Genomic DNA, 19,131 nt, shown 5'->3' on the forward strand with positions numbered 1-19,131 from the left:
ATAGCTGTATCTGTCTTAGTCGTATCTGCTTCAGGTGCTTCATTGAGTGCAATAAAAAGGGGATGTTACTTCTTTTTTTTTCGTGCAAATCTGCAGCGACAGCCCACTGACATATTCTCTGAGCCACAGGCGTCAATGCAGCCTGACATGCCCTCCTGTGAAATGTTACCAAAATTGTCTGCGGGTCTCGACCGCACACACAGACACAAGTGCACCGCATTCATGGCGAACCCTCGTGCCCGTCTGCACACGGGGGGGGGGGGGGGGGGCTGACGTAGCGTCTGGGTGGTGATCACAGAGCGGAGACTTAAGGTGTGCATCTGCGCGGGGGGAGGGATATCAGGGGTGACGACGGTGGTGTTCAATGACAGGGAAGAAGGAACAAGCCATTACCCGTCTTTCAGAGGGCCTGGAGGGCCTCGCAGATTGAACAGCGCCCATCGGTGAGCTGCACAGACAGCCGTCTAATATTTCAAACAAGTACACCTCAAAGAAATGTCAGTGATGAACCCAGTAACTCTCTTTGTAGCTGCCGGTCCCTTCGCATGGTTTTATTTATTTTTATCTGTTGTTGCTGTTGTTTTGTTTTTTTTGCTCTCTCTCAAAAAGAAGAAGAAGAAGAAGAAGAAGAAGAAGAAGAAAAAGAAGAAGAGAATGTCACAGAGGTGATTAATTGCCGTAATGGCTGCCGTGTAAACCATAGAGTCACGGCAGTAATATGAAGCCTCAACTCTTTTGTGTATTCCAATAACGGCTCAATGTGTGTGGAGCAAGCAATGCAAGGTGTGAGCCCGTGTCCCTGCGAGTGATGATGGATGGGATCCCAATTTTGTGGTGAGCCTTCACAGCTCGGCCTGTGTCTTGGGTTTTCTTGGGCAATATTTATGCCTTGACGGAGCGTCTTCCTCACAGACGGAAACTCAATATATCTGATAAAAACACGCACGGCTGCAGCAGAGCTGTGCGCGAGACGGAAAAATGCACATTTTCCGAGACGACTCGGGGAAGACAGTGAGACGGACGGACATGGGGGCGGCTGTGGACACCTCCAGTGGCTCAGACCAAAGCTGATTTACAGGGTTTTAAATCTCAGCAAAGGCCCCTGACCAACAACACAGGCCTGGCCCTCCCAGATAAAGAGCATCTTATGAGAGAGGGGGCTTTAAAATTGGCTTTTTGGGCAATTTCCATTGAGATTAATGGCGCCTGCGTGTGAATGCACTCACTCCCTGCTCTTGTGGTAGCTGCATCTCTTCAGCGGGATCTTGATGACCTGGTCCCTCACACCCACGTAGAGCTCGCTGCGGCTGTGGAGGATCAGCAGGCTTCGGATGGGCTGCCTCTTCCTGGGCGGGAACAGCTCGATCTCCTCCAGCAGGCAGCTCCCCGTGGACTGATTGAGAGGGGACAGCACTTTCCTGATAGTACCGTAATCTGGAAGAATAGAAAAGGATTTGGTCACAAAGAAGAAGGAGGGTGTTTATCTGCACGAGGGAAGGTGATGCGGCGAAGGAGAGGGAGGGTTTTTAAGAGGAGAAAAACAACAACAACAAAAACATCTTGGATAAGCAAAACTGAACAAAGCCTGGTTACGCCATCAACATACAGCCCTGTCAATGTAACCAGTGAGGTGCATCCAGCAAATGAATACATGATTTCCGGCCCCACATTTCTTTAAGGAGATATTCCGAAGAAAGAAACCATTAAGTATTTCTGAAAGAGAAGCGTGTGTAAATCACCGTCACTGTGAATGTGTCCTGACCTTTATTTTATGTGAGGTCGGCCCCTGTGAGATAAAGTTGGTGGCAGATCTTCTTTTGGGGGAGAGCTAAAACAAACATCATCTATTATACATGAAATCCCCTGCGTGCAGAAACAAGTAATTCGGTGCACGGCGATGCCAAAGGAGAGAAGGGTGAATTTGCTAATAGGTGGGAGGATGTGAAAGTTAAGCAGTGCCGCGGGCGGGTGTTGGGCAGTAACATATGACTCACATGTTGTGTGTGCGTAGCGGTTTGCTAATGTTATTCACTGCAAAGAAGCCTTAAGGTATCTGCCCTGCAGCAGCCTGCAGCCTCACTGTGAGGACGGCACATCTGGAGAGCTGTGTGCTAACTGCTGATGTGCAGTAAACACAGCCAAGGCATCGGATGCTTGTTAACTTAAACCATATAGTGAGTTATTTATTTTACAATGACACATTGATACAATATTACGTTACAGAGACAAAACGCTGAATTGTAAATGAGGTTTAATCTCTGATCCTTTTTCATAACTGCATGGAGCCGTGGAGCCCACATTCTCAATGATGTATGATATGGACTGAAATACAATGTGATGTAAAACTTTTCTGCCTATAATAACCTAGTGGTTTATTTACATTACTCTGAGAAATGAATATACACTAATCACTATACTATACGCTAATCCCACCACACTATTCCACTTGCTTCAAGATGGCACTGCAATACTTTTATTATCGTTAGTATTATTGTGCCACTGATTTTAGATACTATGTATTTGTCTGGCATTGGTATAAGTACTATTCTTTTGATTCACTATTTCTATGTTTTTATATCTTAGCTTTACTTGTCAGTAAAGCACCCCCTATTCTAATTGTTCTTTTTCATATACGTGTTAAAATAAAATGTGACATGTCAGTATGGCCACTTCCGTTAATTGAAGGCACCTTTGTATTACGTGTTCTGTGAAGTTATTACTAAAGTAACAACCTTTTTCAGTGAACAATATTAAGTAGTGTTAAAATGATATTTTTAGCAGATGGAAATCTACCTGATGCAACTCAGGTGCAACTCTTGCTCACGGTTGAGGTCACGTAATAAAGTTTTATTCACGTTACACAGCGAACGGCACTGAATCACCGTGATACATTATGAGTGACCAATACAAACAGTGGAAGAGAATAAACAGCAAACTGGTTAACAGCGTGTCTCTCCTCTGTCAGACATGACTAGACGAGCAAAGCCACAGGCAAAGGGGATATGACGCAATTAAAAGGAAACCAAAAGGAAACTCTCTTTCCTTTAGAATCAAAATCAAATAACATAGGTCTCAACGTTTTTTTTGACATTTAAATGAAGATTTGTTACATATTATATCTCGAGCTGAGCTCTGTTCATGCTGACTGAAGGAGTAAAGAGTGGCTTGAGGGTGGAATTTGCTAACGAGTGCCGAATAACAATTTAGATGAAATCCTGACTTCTTTGGCCCCTAACTTAGATCTATCGGGTTCTCCGCAGTGGCCCCAATCAGCAGAGTGCGTTTGAGCATTAATAATGGCACATGATTAGGTACAGTGTGTACGCTACCCGATGGCCCTGGCAGCGATTCAGATGTTTTCATTAGTGTCTGGTTTGTGTCTGGGGAACCTGCAGTGTGGGCAGCTCCGGCTCTGACGCTACATTGATCACGGCCCCGTGCAAACAATGAGAGGGGAGTTTTTGAGGGAGATGCCAAGCACGGAGGCAGCGAACTGGAACAGGTTGTGTGTCTGTGTGTTTGAGCCTGTGTGTCTGTACTGCCAGCGATACATCCTAAAATAACACTTCTACAGTAAGATCATGTTGACATTTCCCACCGGGCCTATGCTACATTATCACAGCGAAATGGGTCACTGTGTTCAAATTCTGTCCTGTACGTCCGTCTGTTATCCATACACTGTGTTGTGTCATAACACAGAACAGACACTGGAGTGAATCTGCCATCGTGCTGATACAGTTTTCAGCTCTTTGCCAAGTCTAGCATCAAACACTGTCTCACCAGGATGATTAAACAGTGTGCTGATATCAGGCTGGCTCATGCAGCTCATGCAGTATGAGGGTTAAATTGGAGCCGTGTGTGTTTGTGTGTGTATTATTAATTACCCGCCTGTTTTCTTTTGACACGTCTCATGCTTACTTTGCGCTCTTGGTGCGGGAGAGCAAAGGAGTTATATGTTTTTTTATGTGTGTGTTTGTTCTGTCAGTGCATATGGAGAACACATGGAGGTGAAAAGTGATTCAACTTGTGTCAGCAGACCGAGCTTTGATGTCTCCTCAGAACCGAAGATCTATTGGCTACTTCATTCTTGTTGCAGGCCTGTTTTTCTCCTGCAAACATGAACCTCAAAGGCCTTAAGGAACTGACTTTTTAAGTATTTATCTAGAGAGATCAATGTTCATTAGTGTAGAAGCAACAATTATTGCATAGATTATGTGCATCTTGGTGATAATGCCAGAAATCTCTGTCTGCCTGTCTGTCTGTGAGTGAGACACATGCCCCGAGATACGTTATCAGCTCAACACTTGGATTGTGTATTATTAAGGTCACAGGAAAGTGCAGTGTCAAATTTGGTGCGATCTGAAGATGTGACACGCACTATTAATAAACTCTGAAGGGAAAAGGTGACAAGCCGTCTGGAGCTCTGGGAACAAACAGAGGTGACACTGTCGCTCTTGACAACAACGGATTCTCCAGTTCAGGCTTCTGCTTTGCCGAACTCTATATAAACAGGGGAACAGCTCTCAGGGCAGCAGCGGTGGTGCAGCTTTAGGGTTCTGTGGACTGAGACCAGCAGTCGGTCTTTACTTGCTGCGGGGTCACTACTTCAAAAAGAAATCCGCAAACCAGTTTTTCCACACGCCAAACAGGAGGGTTTAGAACAGGGGTGGCCAAACCTTTTGACTCGCGGGCTACAATGGGTTCTCTATTTAAAAAAACATTTTTTTTTTAATGTTTGGAAAAGTTCGGCGGGCCGGACTATAGAGCCCAAGGGGCCGTATACGGCCAGCGGGCCGTACTTTGCCCATGTCTGGTTTAGAACATGCACTAGAAAGCAGCCTTATGTTTTAAACCACTTGTCTGATTGGTGCATATGTTTGCATGCAATCCCTATCTAAACCGTACAGACAAACATAAAAGACTAGACAAAACCACATGTGAAATAACCAAAACTCCTAACTTTGATAGTAAAGTGTGTGTTTATATAGTAACCTACTGCTCATATTAAAAAGCCCATTGAGAACATTTGCTTTCAGGGACTTCAAGAACACATAGACGCTACACATGGTTGAAAACAAACCAATTTTTTGCAAAACATTTAGCCATGCAAGGGATAAAAATCTAGTAGCAAACACACAAATGCAGGACACATGTGGAGACACACAAACACACAATGCTACCAGTACCTACCAGTGGCCAGGTAGATGATGTGAAACAGCATGTCTTTCCCCTGCACCACATCCACGGCCACATGAGAGAAGCGCACATTATCCTCCATGAAGTAGGGCACGTGAACCACGGGTTGGACCACCTCGTGCATCAGCAAGAACTTCTGGGCGTCCTGCAGGTTTCTTTCGGTCAGGTTCACGTAGGTGCCCGAGTCGATGGTGCCGCACTGTGGGACAGGAAAAGCTTTGAGTGAGGACATCGCTGAAAGCCGATGATGATGCAAGCCACGTTAATAAGCCGGCGAAGTCACATCCAGAAATCCAGAAATTCTACAGGAAAACGTGAGGGATTGAATGATTAAATGAACGAGGCTTTAAAGTCAATTGCTTCCTCATTGCAATGGTTTGCTGTCCTCACAACCTTAAGGCCTTGTAGTCAATACACTGCGGCTGATGGAAGCAGAGTAAATTAATGTTTAACTGAGCAAGGAGTTATCCATTTTATTAGATTCCTCCTCATATGCATATATATTGCTGGCGAGGTTTATTGGTAGCCCAGTGATAATGTGTTTTTCAGAAATATGCCTTTTAAGAATTGTTTCCTCTTTACAGCTTCATAACTGATACTCGAATTTCATAAATTAAAATTTTACATATACGAGTCCCAGAGGGTTTTCTTACAATTTTTTCGAGGCCTCAAGTATCAAAATTACTCACAACTGATATTTCAGGAGCCGAGAAAACATTGCAGTTCCAAACAGAGTGGTAGCGCACATTAATAAAGTGAATTGAAATAGATTTTAATTTTCCCGCATTTGGTTTGGTTATTGTTGACTCCACATTCACTCTCAATGTCCCGGTGGAGTTATGCTGCAAATATCTGGTAAGGAAGATATTTCCCACAGTTCATTCTTGAGAAAGAGTTCAACAAAGGGAACTGCTTGTATTTGATAGGAAATTGTATATTACGTAAGACACTGTGATCAGAGGCACTTCTAAACGTCACTTTCCAATGACAATACCCAGGGTTTTCATGTTGTTATTTTCATATGGTGTGACGGTGACAATGATCTTCTTGGGGGTGTAAATGAAGTGTGTTCTCCACCAAACGGAGCAGGGCGAGGTGACGCTCAGAGCCGAGCTGAGGCAGAGCTGGAGCAGTAGAGCTAACCATGCATGTCCTCTTCGGTAAAAGAGGTCCCAGGATGGGGATCAGGATTGTGGATTGAGAACAAATTCACGCCCGCGCTCCACCATTACACACACCCAAACGACTGTGCTGTTCGTTTGGAACACAGCAACTCAGCCGGGCTCTGCGGGAAGTTGCTCCGGGCGAATCACACACGGCCTCGTCGAGCAAGAATGAGAACGGGGCCTTGGGTGGCGATTCGTTCCCGCTGACCAGCTACAGCAGCGGCAGCACCGAGACTTCACACAGATCAATCCCCGGCCTTCTCCGGGAACGACAGACGAGGAACGCGGAGGGCTTCCCCCTGAATGGGAAACGGATCAGCGACCTCGCTACATCAGGAGATGGGGAAATTAAAGCCCCGAAGGACGAGGGGAATGCGACACTGTTGTGTGTGTTTGTGTTTGTGTGCCGCGTATATGCCTCCTGCTTATGGCGAAAATGTATTCCACTCGTCTCAGGTTTCCTTTTGTGGTTTGTCCTTGCATTGCGTGCGTGTGTGTGTGTGTGTGTGTGTGTATTAAATCCTAAAGAGTCCGCGTGGTCGTGTTCCTGCCACAGTGAGACAAAGCATCGGCGCTGACCATTGAGTGAATGCACAGGGAGATGGATGCTGATGGTTTCCGCGGTGGAGTCAAGGTGAGGGGCATCATTTGGCTGACGGCCCGTACAACACCCAGCTGTCCGGCTCATCATCAGCGAGGGGCCGCTCTGCCAGAATGATGAGGGCCGCGGAGATGTATGGCGGGTGTACGACATGTATCTGCAGAATGGGCTTTTGTTTAAAATGAGATCCTGAGATATATAAAGTCCCATCATCCCAAACATGATTCCAATATTTTGTTGGCTCTCAATCTAAACAAATCATTCGGATGTAAAGCCAAGAAATCTGACGGCTCACACAACTTTCGATCAGCATTTGGCTCCGAGTTCAACTTCACATATTTTCCTATATATATTGAGCTTAGTAATGAAGGGTTTTTCCTTTTTTTTACAGTAAATAATTACAGATGGACAGAAAACCTATACAACCCAGAGACGCTATTAGCTCCTAATGCACAACGAACATGACTCATTGCCCGAATAAACCAAGCGGGATCAATGATGTGCGGTTCAAATAAATAGGGGGATTTTCTCTGCGGACAGACGGGGAATTAAGCTCTCAATCAATGACCGGTGTGTGATGAGTTCACAGTCATAATTATCCCTATTTGGCAGCAGTCTATAACCCTGTCTTATGTGTATGTGTGTGGGTTTGTGAGTGTGTATTTGTCTATAAGATGTGTTAGTGGTCAGTGGCTCTCTCCAGGTATATATCCCTGCAGGTGAATGTGTGTAGGTGTGTGCGCGCGGACGGATGAGAACAGACAGGCCATAAATCCCGAGCTCGTAAATCTAATCCCCCAACATTGACAAATGCTTGATTAAGATGTCACTGAAACCTAGATAAAGTGCGCATCAGTCGGGCGCTGAGGAGAAGCTATTGTACCGGGGCTTAAATGGAGAGATGGGGATAGAGAGGAAGAGCTGATCCTTGTTTATCCTGGAGGAACACAGCCTCATGAAAGCCTATGGCACATGGAAACCCTTCTATTATGTACCTGAAGTTTGCTGTACTGGATAAATCTGTGGTCAGCGTTGACCAGATAGTGAAAATTGGTTTTCTTGAAGCCAAGCAAAATTTGTACAGTTAGCGGCTGACATGCAGAGATATGTGCATGGGTGAACGCAGGCAGACACTTCATGTGTCACAGATTTGTGGGTGTGTGCATGTGCAGTTTTTTTGTAAACTGTCACAGCTAGCACTTTTCCTGCACGAGCGTGTCATTATAGATAACGTACGTGTGTGTGTAACTTCCCGATAGCAGGCGCCTTGCCTCCGCCCGGGTTTGACGGTAACATGACGGAAGGGCCGTGATGGGAAACACGTGTGGAAGTGAGACGTGTGTCATCCGCTGGCAGCCGGGCGTCAGAGGGAATTCAATCCTTCATGGAGAGCCGCGTGGATTAGCTCCCTCAATCTCTGCTAAGCCTGTTACAACTGAGAGCCACTTCTGCCGCTAATAAAACATTCCCCCCCCCGTGTCATCGGGATCGAACGGCGCCTCATATCGGGATGAAGTGCCCCGGCGTCGCTTGGGGATTGCCCCCCCCCCCCCCCCCCCCGTCACTTGTTTCAGCACAGAGTACAAACATAAAGTGGCATTTGTGCCAAACAACAACAGTTTATTAGGACAGAGTACAGCCGAAAAAGACGAGGGCATCTTAAAGGAGCGACCGCGCGATTGTTAAAGTCACCGAAATTTAATAAGGAGCGGTCGCGATGTGTGTTCACGAGCGGCGAGAGGGCTGATTCAAAGAGAGAGAGAGGGAATTAGCGAGAGTGACGCCCTCATTGGGTCTCAGAGGCATCGGGATGAACTCGTACATTCCATCCGCATACATTTCCTCAGGCGTGCAGCCAGCTGTGCACATATAAATAGTATAAATTTCCTCGCCATTAGCTGTGGATTTAAATTCACGCAGGGAGTTTACAAACCGTCTCAATAAACGAGGTCTCAGCCCTTCTAGCAACATGGCTTTAGAGATGGAAGTGTCCTGTTGTTTCGTCGGCTGTTATCTGCACCAAATTGCCAGCATGCCTGATTGTTTTCATCAAGATCCATAAATTAATTTCTGAGAAATAGGCTAGAATGTTAAAAAAACATCCAACATTGCCATGTAAATAAAGTGAAAAAATGAATATGGATCTGCACCAAAATGTAATGGATTATTTCCCTGATGAATTCTGCATCGTTCCACCAAGTGACGGTAATCGGTAAGTTCTTTTGTTTTTTGCGTAATCTTTCTCGCAAAAACAAACAAACCAAGAAACAAAAAGACAGTGATGAAAACAAAACCTCCTTAACCATGGTTCCAAATGTATCATAGAACCTGGCACTAATCCTCTAGCGCCAAACAATTAAAGATTTTATCCTATTTATATCCTATTAAATATCCTAACATCAGTTAAATATTGATGGATTGGAGCCACATTAGGTTCTGAAACTCAAGTCATCACTTTGTGGATGGAGACTCTTTGTCTTCCCTCACCAACACAAACCCACCTGTACTGCTCTGTTACCTGAAAGTCTGGGTTGGGGTTGGGGTACGGCAGCCAGGCCGACCGCGAGTTCTCCTGGTACTTGAAGGGCCCGTTGAAAGCCTGTGTGATGGCACTGAGGTTGAAGGCACACACCGCAGAGGCAGCAATGCTGTTCCTGAATGTCGGAGAAAAAAAGGGGAAGAGGAATCCAACGGATGAGACGATGGAGGGGGGGTGGTGGTGGTGGGGGAGAGAGGGAGACGCAGAGGGAGCTTTGTGAGTCAAGACATTTTGAAAGGGCGCAGCAGAGCAGCAGCAGCAGGAAACTGTGGCGATTGTGTTGCTATTTGTAAAGCTGACCTCGCTATGTTTACTACGTTCACCCAAAAATACAAATCAAACCCAGAGGAGACGGAGGCAGACGTTAGTGTAAGTGATTGTCATTATTGGACTGTAAATCAGGCGAGAGGACACAATTAAACTGTGCAGCTTGTCTGATGAACTGTTCAGATCTCAGGCCCTGAAATACAGCTTTGACTTTTTAAGCTGTCAGTTTCAACAAGTACCATCTCTCCCCACTGAAGAGAAAGTAAAGAATGAGCGTATTAACTCTCAACTCATACTGTGAGACTTGGGCGATGTGAATTATAATCCATTGCGGCTGTTCATTAAAGTCTGTGCCTGCAGGGGGAAATGTTTCCAATACCCTTCAAAAGACTCCTTTTTCCGCGCTTGCGAAGGCATTGACCATAAAGAATAGATTACTCAGCTTTTAGTAAATGTGCGTGTGTGTGTGTGTGTGTGTGTGTGTGTGTTTGTGTGTGTGTGTGTGTCTGTGTGATTGAGTGTGTTGTGAGTATGAGAAAGCTAAAAAACACGGCGAGACAAAAAGAGGAAAGGTTGATCTGTTTGTGAAATAAAAAACTATAGTTTACAATCCTTCTCTTCCAGGCTCTGTTTGCATGATACAGTGTAATAATAACCTTCTTTTATTAGATTTAAAATTTCAGATGGCGGCCACATTATGCAACCATGTTTGTAGATGGTTTGGGAGTTTAGGAGAGGGTTTATATTATATTAACATTTTCATATGTCTTTCAGTTTATGTTCAGTATTTATGGTACAATAAGGTCACATTCCAGGTTCATGCCCTATAATGGCAACATTTCGCTGACTAAACTGAAGGTTACCAGGTTGAAACAAGAAGAAATTTGATTTCATCTATTCGTCTGAAATGTATGACAGATTGTTTGGACAACTATTACACATTTTTTCAACATTTGTAATCTTCTTAAGTTAATTCAACTTTCCATGTGCAAGAACAAAAGGCGAAACCAGAGACGGGGAGCTTGACTTAACCATCAATACACTGTGGATTTGAAATCTGATGGAACAACGTCCCATTTTATTAGAATGAAGAAAGTAAATTATTTATATATATCTATATCTCATGTTACTCACACGTTGGTGGTAAAAATGCCGTAGAGCAGCTCCAGCTCTGGCAGGTAGAAGGTTCCCTGCAGCTCGTTGTAGTTGAAGGGGATCTCTCCGGGTCGGGAGCAGTTCAGCCTCGCCTTCATGAAGGTCGTCCACGTGTCCTCCAGGAGGAAGCGTCCGCCGATGTCGTTCTTACAGACTCGGCCAGCGCGGGAAAACACCGTGCGGCCGCAGTCGTGCTCCACCGCGTTTTCCCGGAAGAAGAAGTAGGTGAAGTTGCCGATGTCGTAGGAGGAGACGAAGTTGGGTTCTGTCGACGTGGCAGAAATAAGATGAGTGGGAGGACGACGGAGAAAAAAAACTGTATTAAAAAACTGAAGACAGCCGAGAGGAAGATGGAGTATATGGAGAGAGAAGGAGGGAAATACCACAAGAAAAATATTTAAGGTTGCGGCGGTGAGAGGGGAGGGGAGAGTGAGCGGGGTTATGCCATGACTGATTGACTCGGTGTGTGTGAGCGTGCGGCCCCCCCACACAACAGCAGGTGAAGAGGATTAATAACTACGGACCTTGTTATTAATGGCGCTGTGTTGTAATAAGAAAACTAATTTTTCACTCCCCCCCCACACCTAAAGGTGGGAATGAGAAATGGCCCAAACAGGTGTAGCGTAATAACTCTCGCCGTATCTGAAACACGTGACCTGCACAACCCTGTCCCCACGAGGCGTTCGTCTTTATGTTTGACACTATTGGTTCTAAACTGCACACTTTATTCTTGTGCCATTGATTTAATCCACCTTTAAATGAAAGCATGTCTCCCCCCCCCCCGACCCCTCATGTCAATCCCCTTCTCCTCGGCCCCCTCAGAGAGCAGGGGGGGGGGGGGAGACGGAGGGGGAAAAAAATCAATTTGCCATCAAATTAGTGATTAAACCTTTTCTCAGAAGGTTGATTATTTTTTTCAATTTATCTTAAATGTGAATCAGATAAAAGTCACTGGCTGACAAGGTACTGATTCACCTGCTCCGCTGCGGGCCCCATCACTTAAGACGTGTGAAGTTCTCCGACCCGCTCTGAGGAGGTCGGTGTCTGAAGTGGGTCCGAGCTCTCAGGGAAGAGGACATTGATTTTGGATAAAATATTACAGCTGTCACAGAAAAGCCGAGATGAATACAGAGATTTCTTTTTAGTTGCTTAGTAACTTTAGAGATAATTGCTTTTTGCAGACAAAAGGCAAATCAAACAGTTAGGGAGACAGAGTCTTGTTGCCTTGCTGCACCGCTCTGCTCAGCCTGGTGGTGATTGGAGAAGCAGCACAAACCTTTCACCAAGAGGGCGGCCGATTCAAACTCCCATGTTGGATAACCATCTGCCAGGCTTAACTATGCTTGTGCAACCCACTGAATCCCCACCAGCTGGAGTGTTGATGTCACTTTGGTCCATTATTGTGTTGCTTTATGTTAAATATCCATCTTGTTTTAATGTAGCATGTTTTACACCATAGTGCCCACTCTGAATCGACCAGATTCTGTTGTTTTGCATAAATTATTATGTATATATTTTACATAGACTGAAAGTAACTTTGCTTTATCACTGTTTTTATGTGTTTATATAGAAGATTGACTTTGGGGTGTTTTTTCTTATATTACATTTCAGCCATCGCAGAGGTCTGTTAATCAATCGACAAATCTTGCTTTTCAAAATAAAAGCTCTGTAATTCAACTGAATATTAAACATTGCAGCAACAAATTATTTGTGGCGCTTTTATATTGTAGAAAATTGCTTAAGAGGAATAAGAGTTTATATCAATGTTGCTTCGATGATTTTGCTGCAGGGTAAACTCTAACCCGCGGGGTCGCAGGATTCCCACTGCCGCTGTCGTATAAATTATCACATTTACCATTGAGCCACTTGGAGTTGTACTGGGCCGTGCGCAGCGGGGGGAGGCCGCCCAGGCTGCGGTAGATGGCGGGATCTCGCCCGGAGAAGTCCATGGCAGTGGCGGCATAAAGCTCCCCGCTGGAGGTGATGAGGGCGGTGGAGTTGTGCAGCGGGTTGTAGGGACACCGCGCCATCCCACTGATCTGATCGTGGATCTCTGTCAGATTCGTCAACTGAAACACAGAGAGGGAAGCGGCAGGGAAGAAACGTTTAAAATGGAATAACAAATTGTTTTCAGGACACAGATATCAGCCCTAAAAGAATAGCAGTATACCTTAAGTTGAGACCGTAAAATACTGAGATCCAAATTCTGTGGGAGCAAGGTGCATTTTGGTGTTATTTCTAAATAATGGATGATTGTAGAAAACCTTCATGAAAATATAGGGGAGGGTAGGAAAGGGCGGCAATAAAATCCAAATAGGAGACGTCTGGTAATATTTAGTTTGTTCCTGCCAAACACACACTGAGATATATAAGAGAAAAACCTCCAGGAGTAGGAAACATAATCAGCAAACAAATTAAGAATCATTAGCGGTGTAAAACTCACAATCAGAGCAGCTGCCTCAAGTCTTAATGTTAAGAAACCACCTGTTAAGAAAACAATAAAACTCCTACAACAGGCGTCTTAAATCATGTTAACTCTTGAATGTAGCGTTTCCCTGGTTTGGCTTCTGATGCCTGCACCACACAGCCAGCTGTTGGCCTGGTTATAACATTATTATACCGTAGCCCATCTTTAAAAAGGCCGTGTGAATTCAAAAGAGCATTGATGTAGGATACAGTCTTCTCTTTGCATTCTGCCTTTGAATATGAAGCCAAATCCGACTCCACGCTTTTTAAATCATACTTTACAGCATGACGCTGGCTTAGTCCTGACACACTGCACTGGTTCCTACTTAAAAGAAAATACAGGCCATAGCTCGGTGACTCAGCCTCGAATACCAAAAAAAGGGCCGAAGCCTTTTTTTTCTTAAATCCAAGATGTAATTACAGTTTGTGGCGCACAAGTAAACACGGTATATGAGGATTAGCTCATGGTTTGTACTTCCATCCAAGGCCAAGCTAAGTGTGGGCTAAAAGTAAAAAAAAAAAGAAGATTGCACTCTCCTTATCTCCTGTTTTGAAATGTGCAAAAGGCAATTCAAATTGTTCTACTCGCAATTTTTGGTCAATCAGTCAGGTTCCACTTATTTGACTCGGGCGGCGGGAAGACCTCGGGGGAACAGGGAGGGAAAGCTGTCGCCTCGAGTTCCATCTCACCTCGCTCCTCGCACTTATAGATTTCCACCGACTGAATAATCTGTGGGCAGCTCTTCCACACGGGAGGTCACACTCCATGCAGGGCAAGTGTTGAGGGGGGGGGACTTCTTTAGCCAATTTCCTGGAGCCTGTCAATTTAGATGAAGGGGTTTCTGTTAACTCCCGCCACCTCTGCTCCATCCCAAACCACAACAACAACAACAGAGCGGCCCTGTCTGAGCAACGGCCTCCGATGAAAGCCCGGCATTGACCGGGCTTGTTCCGTGGGCTGGAATAGCCACACTGAGGTCAATTGGGTAATTTAAAAAAAAAAAAAGAAGCCGGGAGATAAATAGATGGACTGCAGCGCATCCGTTGCATTTTGAGGAAGCGGAGTGAAAGTGGTCTCTGTAGTGGAGCCAGCAGCTGGAGGATTCTGCTCTTACAATGCCTCGGATAGAGACTTGTTTTTTGGAGAGAGACAGCTCACAGTTTAGAAGACAGACTCCTGTGAGAGCCGGTCTGGGGGCCAGGTCTGGTTTCTACTGACACATTCTCAAGGCTGTGGAGAGGATTTTCAGTTAGCCTCAATGACAGGGAGCGTAGCCACAAGCATTACATGTGTTCTGAGATCTATTAGTGGATAGGACTTTCACTGATACTCCGCTGCGGATTACTGGGTTGTGAACATAGTGTCAGATGCAACATTTTTATCTGGAGGCCGCTCATTCTGAACGTGGACCAGACAAAATATTTATCTAAACAGGGGATAAGGGGAATAGCCAAGGCTGCATCCAAATGCAATTCTTAAACTCAATTTCCAGATAAATGGCAAAAAGAAATGCAAATGAATCTGTGTGCGTCTCCTACCGCTGTGCAAATATAAGGAGTTTGTTCACCGAGTTTAACAGTGGCTTCATAACAATTCTTCAGTCGCCTTTAATTATGGCACCGCAGACACAACAAAATGAAGTTATTGAGAGAGCGCCAGTCAAACTTCAAATGACGGAAAAGCAGCGTCGAGAAAACAAAGCCGCGATACGGAATGAGTTTGTTTCATGTGCTAATTGGACGAGCTCCTCATCACCTGTCAGTTTCCACGGCACTTTGCTAAGGGATTCATCAAGACGCGAACTTTCCCACCTCAGCCGAGTGTAAAATGAATTAATGATATGTCTGCAAATGCAAGTGGTTGATAGAAACAAGTTTGACAGACGGGGACGCTTTCCCGAAAGTCTCACTTAAACAAAACTGTTTAAAACACCCTCTATAGGAGGTTACTTACTTGAACAACTTACTAATGAGAGTTACTGATATAGACCTTATGACTGGAGCAGTGTCACTGTATTAGAGCCAACATGAGCATGTTGTAAATGCAATGTTTGATTTATAGAAGTACATTTAATTGGCGTTGGTATTTTTTAATGTGGGTGGAGACAGCTAATGAGAACTCAAAAAATAATAAACACTGTTATCAGCTCTGTGGTCATAAGGTCCACAAATCACTGTGTAACACCTGCCATTATTATCTTAACATCTGCAATCTGTGTTATTGGCAGATTATCTTGATTGTTTACAATTAAAACTTATGTTTAAACAACAAGATGACAAGGAAAATAATTAGTATTTTGGTGCTTATTCTGAATTATAATGTAGAAAAAACATGACAGTAACTGACATCATAGATTCTCCAAAATATACAGAGAATTTGAATTTTGTTTTATGTTTGTACAGGGACCTTCTGACTGAGACCTCCCCGAATGACTTGTCATCCAAAGAAACTTTTCTCATCACTCATCACTCTTTCATCACGATTATGCTTGTACACAACAAATGGCTAAAAGTCAGAGGAAGCAGTTTAATCTATAACCAGAGCTCTGATTAAACTAATAGAATTTTCTGCGGCCCCTGTTCATCCATCACAGCTGATAGTAAATCTTCCTGGGCGTGATTCCCTGGCCGTTCCTGTGGCCGTCCAGTGTTTCCCATTAGCGGACGCTCAGTGGATAAATATGACAGTGCCTGATGAAATACTGCGATAATAATGTCATGACATTTTCTACTATATGTATTTCGACAGTGGTAAACAGCCATTATGAGTCAGTGACCTTTGTATGCAGTGCTTTTGGACAAAAACAAATGTCATTCTAATGGTAAACCCCATGCTTCCCCCTCCTCTGTAATCCCACTGACGCAGGTATTTGATTTGGCCCATGAATTTTTAAATGTTGTTCTCAACTTAACTTCAGTCGGCCTCTGTCACCAATAGGTCTCTCAGCTGATACTTATGCAGAGAAACATGGTTTTTAGCACAGACCAGTGGTTAATTATATAAGAAAGTAATGCTCTTACTGTGTCAAGACCCTGCTGTGTCAGCATGGGATTTAAGAAAGAGAAGTAAAATAAACCACACAGAACTACAATTAAATGTAGAGGAAAAGACAACATGATTATAAAGAGAATATAGAGGTAAATAATTGCAGTGATTCATGAAGGGCAAAGCAGCACAATGAGACAAGGACTGTGTTTACTCATAAACATGATTATTGGCAGTAATGAGCCTCAGACAATATTTTGATTGCTGTGTTTCGACAAGTTTGAGGTGACGCGACTTCTGAAATAATCAAGCTTGATAAGACTGATCAAATAATTAGTCTATGTCACTGACTGCATCGCAGGACCTTCAAGGAGAGTAAAGCCTGCGATGTGAAGAGCACGACTCAAACGCACCTCGATTAAACGCGTTGATCATCTTTGACCTTTCCTTTCTGACATCGTCGGTTCAATCAATGGCACTTCGGTCTTACTTGCAGTGTTAACAGACTTATTCTTTATGAAATAGCACTGTTATTCAAGGATAATGGCTTATGAAGGGCTGTTTCTCAGGTGGTCACTTATGGATTTTCAGTGCACAGTGACTTATAAATGTCACACATGCAGTATTAAGGAAATATATAAAAGACTGGAGCCCCTGCAGCTGCTGTTCACATCCATATGCTACCACTGCAGAGTGTCAAAAGGCTTTTAGAAGCTTCTCTCACTGGTCTCAAACACCATTCATATATGAAAGTGACATTTGGCCTATAAGTTAAGACACTTTGGCTACACTTTAGGGGAACAGTCATGTCGTCCATCTTTACATATCTAGGTCAACGGTACGAGCCAACAACAAGGATCATGGATGGAGGAGAGGATGCTCTTGTTCATACCGTTCGGTTGGTGCAGATGGGGGTGAAGGCGTTGGTTCCACAGGTAAACAGCCTGTTCCCGTTCACCAGCAGCACCCTGATGTAGTTCTGGCATTCCTCCTGCGGAAACACACCGGGAAACACACACATCACAGTAAGCAGTTAGCAGCAGCCACCGTTATCCGTCTATTGATGGGCAGCAGCGTTAGGCGGGTGGGGGGCGAAATTACACTTTATGCCAATAAATGAGACAAAAACCTACAACCGCGAGGGAAGGCTATACTCTCAAACGTGGCCAAGCCTGACAGAGTTAAATCAAGGCTAATGCCTGCAACGCTTAGCTGTGTCACATCTTAATTCAACAGGCACCAGATGTGGAGAGGGATCTGAACACGGTGGAGGACAGCGGGCGTGGGAGAGGACCACTCAGGATTAGTTTAGAGAAATCCCCGCGGCTGTTGTTGACCGGTCAAAAAGTGAATCGGAAGTGTAGCCTCTAATATTCATCATTCAATCATGTTTCTTTTTAGCCTCGCTCCCTGCATTAATCAATTCAAACCACTTGTATCTAATTGATGGCGAAGTACATGCTCACCCCTCTTGTCTTGGCCCGCTCCCTGCTTTGAGGTTTCGGCCTGACTTTTGACGAACAAACCACTTGGTTAAAAGCGCTGGGCGAATACAAAGCAGGGCTGGTGGAGAGAATGATTGACGGGATGATTGATTGGCGTGAACTCCTTCACGCAGGTTTTCTGGGGGATTAGCATCGAGGAAAACTCACAGTAAATGTAACAACAGCGAGTCGGTAATCATGACAGAGGGGGGGGGGGGCGGCGTTTGTTTTGTCCTGGGACGAGGTAATAAATGGGAAAGGGGCCGCGGCTGGGTTGAAGAGGGGTCCTCGTAGAAATTTAAAGCCTTGTAAATCTGCTATGGTCTGAGCCACTCAAGGTGCTCAGGGCGGCACCCCCCCACCCCCCTCCCCCCAAAATAGTCTGATTTAGGAGCGGGGGGCACCGCGGCAGAGATGGGGGGAAGCAGGAGAGGAGCAGGGGTTTTATTTCTCCCTATCAAGACAGAGGTTGACTCGTAAAACAACTCGTTTCCTGGTGCTCAGCACAGCTTAAGCGCGTGTGCATGTGTTTATGCGTGTGCCTGTTCATAACAAATGACAGGTGAGTGTGAGTGTGTGTGTGTGTGTGCGGTTAAACTTTTGATGTGTGCCTATATATCTGTTCTATTTGTACATCTTGTTATGTGCTGCATGCCTGTGTGTGTGTGTGTGTGTGTGTGTGTGTGTGTGTGTGTGCGTGGAGAGCTGATGTTGAAGGACTCCACGTAATTCAATTCCTCTTTGTTTCCACGGTAAATACCGGCATATTTAATATTTGCACAGCCTCACCGTGTTGACTTGTTTATGAAAACTTCCTGACAAATGTTCCACGTCTGAACCGCAATACCGAGCTTCGGTGCTGTTGGCTCTCGCATTATAAAACAAAACAGAGGCGGCAATCAAGTCCTGTCAAGTCAATTTAACTCTCCTTTCTTCTCCCGGTGCGAATAAATCAAACACATAAGAGGAGAGCGGCCGTGTGCATTAGGAGAGGGTAAAAAACACAATCGCTTGTAAAGTCAGTGAAAACAGAGGCGAGGTATCTGTGTAATGGCCTAAGCGATGGTATATTGGTGCGCACTGAGGTAGGTAATAAACCATCGAGAGCCCTGTCAGCGGCAGGAGGATGAAGACTTTTAATGCGGTTCTTAGTGAACAGGAGCCGATCCTCACTGAGCAAAACAATTGGACTCCAGCAGACAGCAGCGACTCTCAAGGAGCGAGTTGGGCTTTGGTCTGTAATTCACAATCTTGTGCTGGCCAGTGTGCCT

General features: G+C 44.8%; 1 protein-coding gene across 2 annotated transcripts in view; it reads right to left on the reverse strand.

The window, feature by feature from the left end:
- sema5a (sema domain, seven thrombospondin repeats (type 1 and type 1-like), transmembrane domain (TM) and short cytoplasmic domain, (semaphorin) 5A) overlaps positions 1-19,131 on the reverse strand; it is a 122,598-nt gene that overhangs the window by 45,112 nt on the left and 58,355 nt on the right. For both annotated transcript variants that reach the window (XR_009912012.1, XM_062379912.1), the window contains exons 6-11: positions 17,269-17,367; positions 12,780-12,993; positions 10,904-11,189; positions 9,482-9,617; positions 5,191-5,395; positions 1,227-1,434 (exon numbers count right to left, since the gene is read on the reverse strand). Coding sequence is in view for 1 of the 2 variants with exons in the window: in XM_062379912.1 (XP_062235896.1) it covers positions 1,227-1,434; positions 5,191-5,395; positions 9,482-9,617; positions 10,904-11,189; positions 12,780-12,993; positions 17,269-17,367 (1,148 nt within the window). In the remaining variant the exon portion in view is untranslated. The remainder of the gene's footprint in view (positions 1-1,226; positions 1,435-5,190; positions 5,396-9,481; positions 9,618-10,903; positions 11,190-12,779; positions 12,994-17,268; positions 17,368-19,131) is intronic.

This window comes from Platichthys flesus, chromosome 21, assembly GCF_949316205.1.
Source record: "Platichthys flesus chromosome 21, fPlaFle2.1, whole genome shotgun sequence".
In the NCBI taxonomy this organism is placed as follows: domain Eukaryota; kingdom Metazoa; phylum Chordata; class Actinopteri; order Pleuronectiformes; family Pleuronectidae; genus Platichthys; species Platichthys flesus.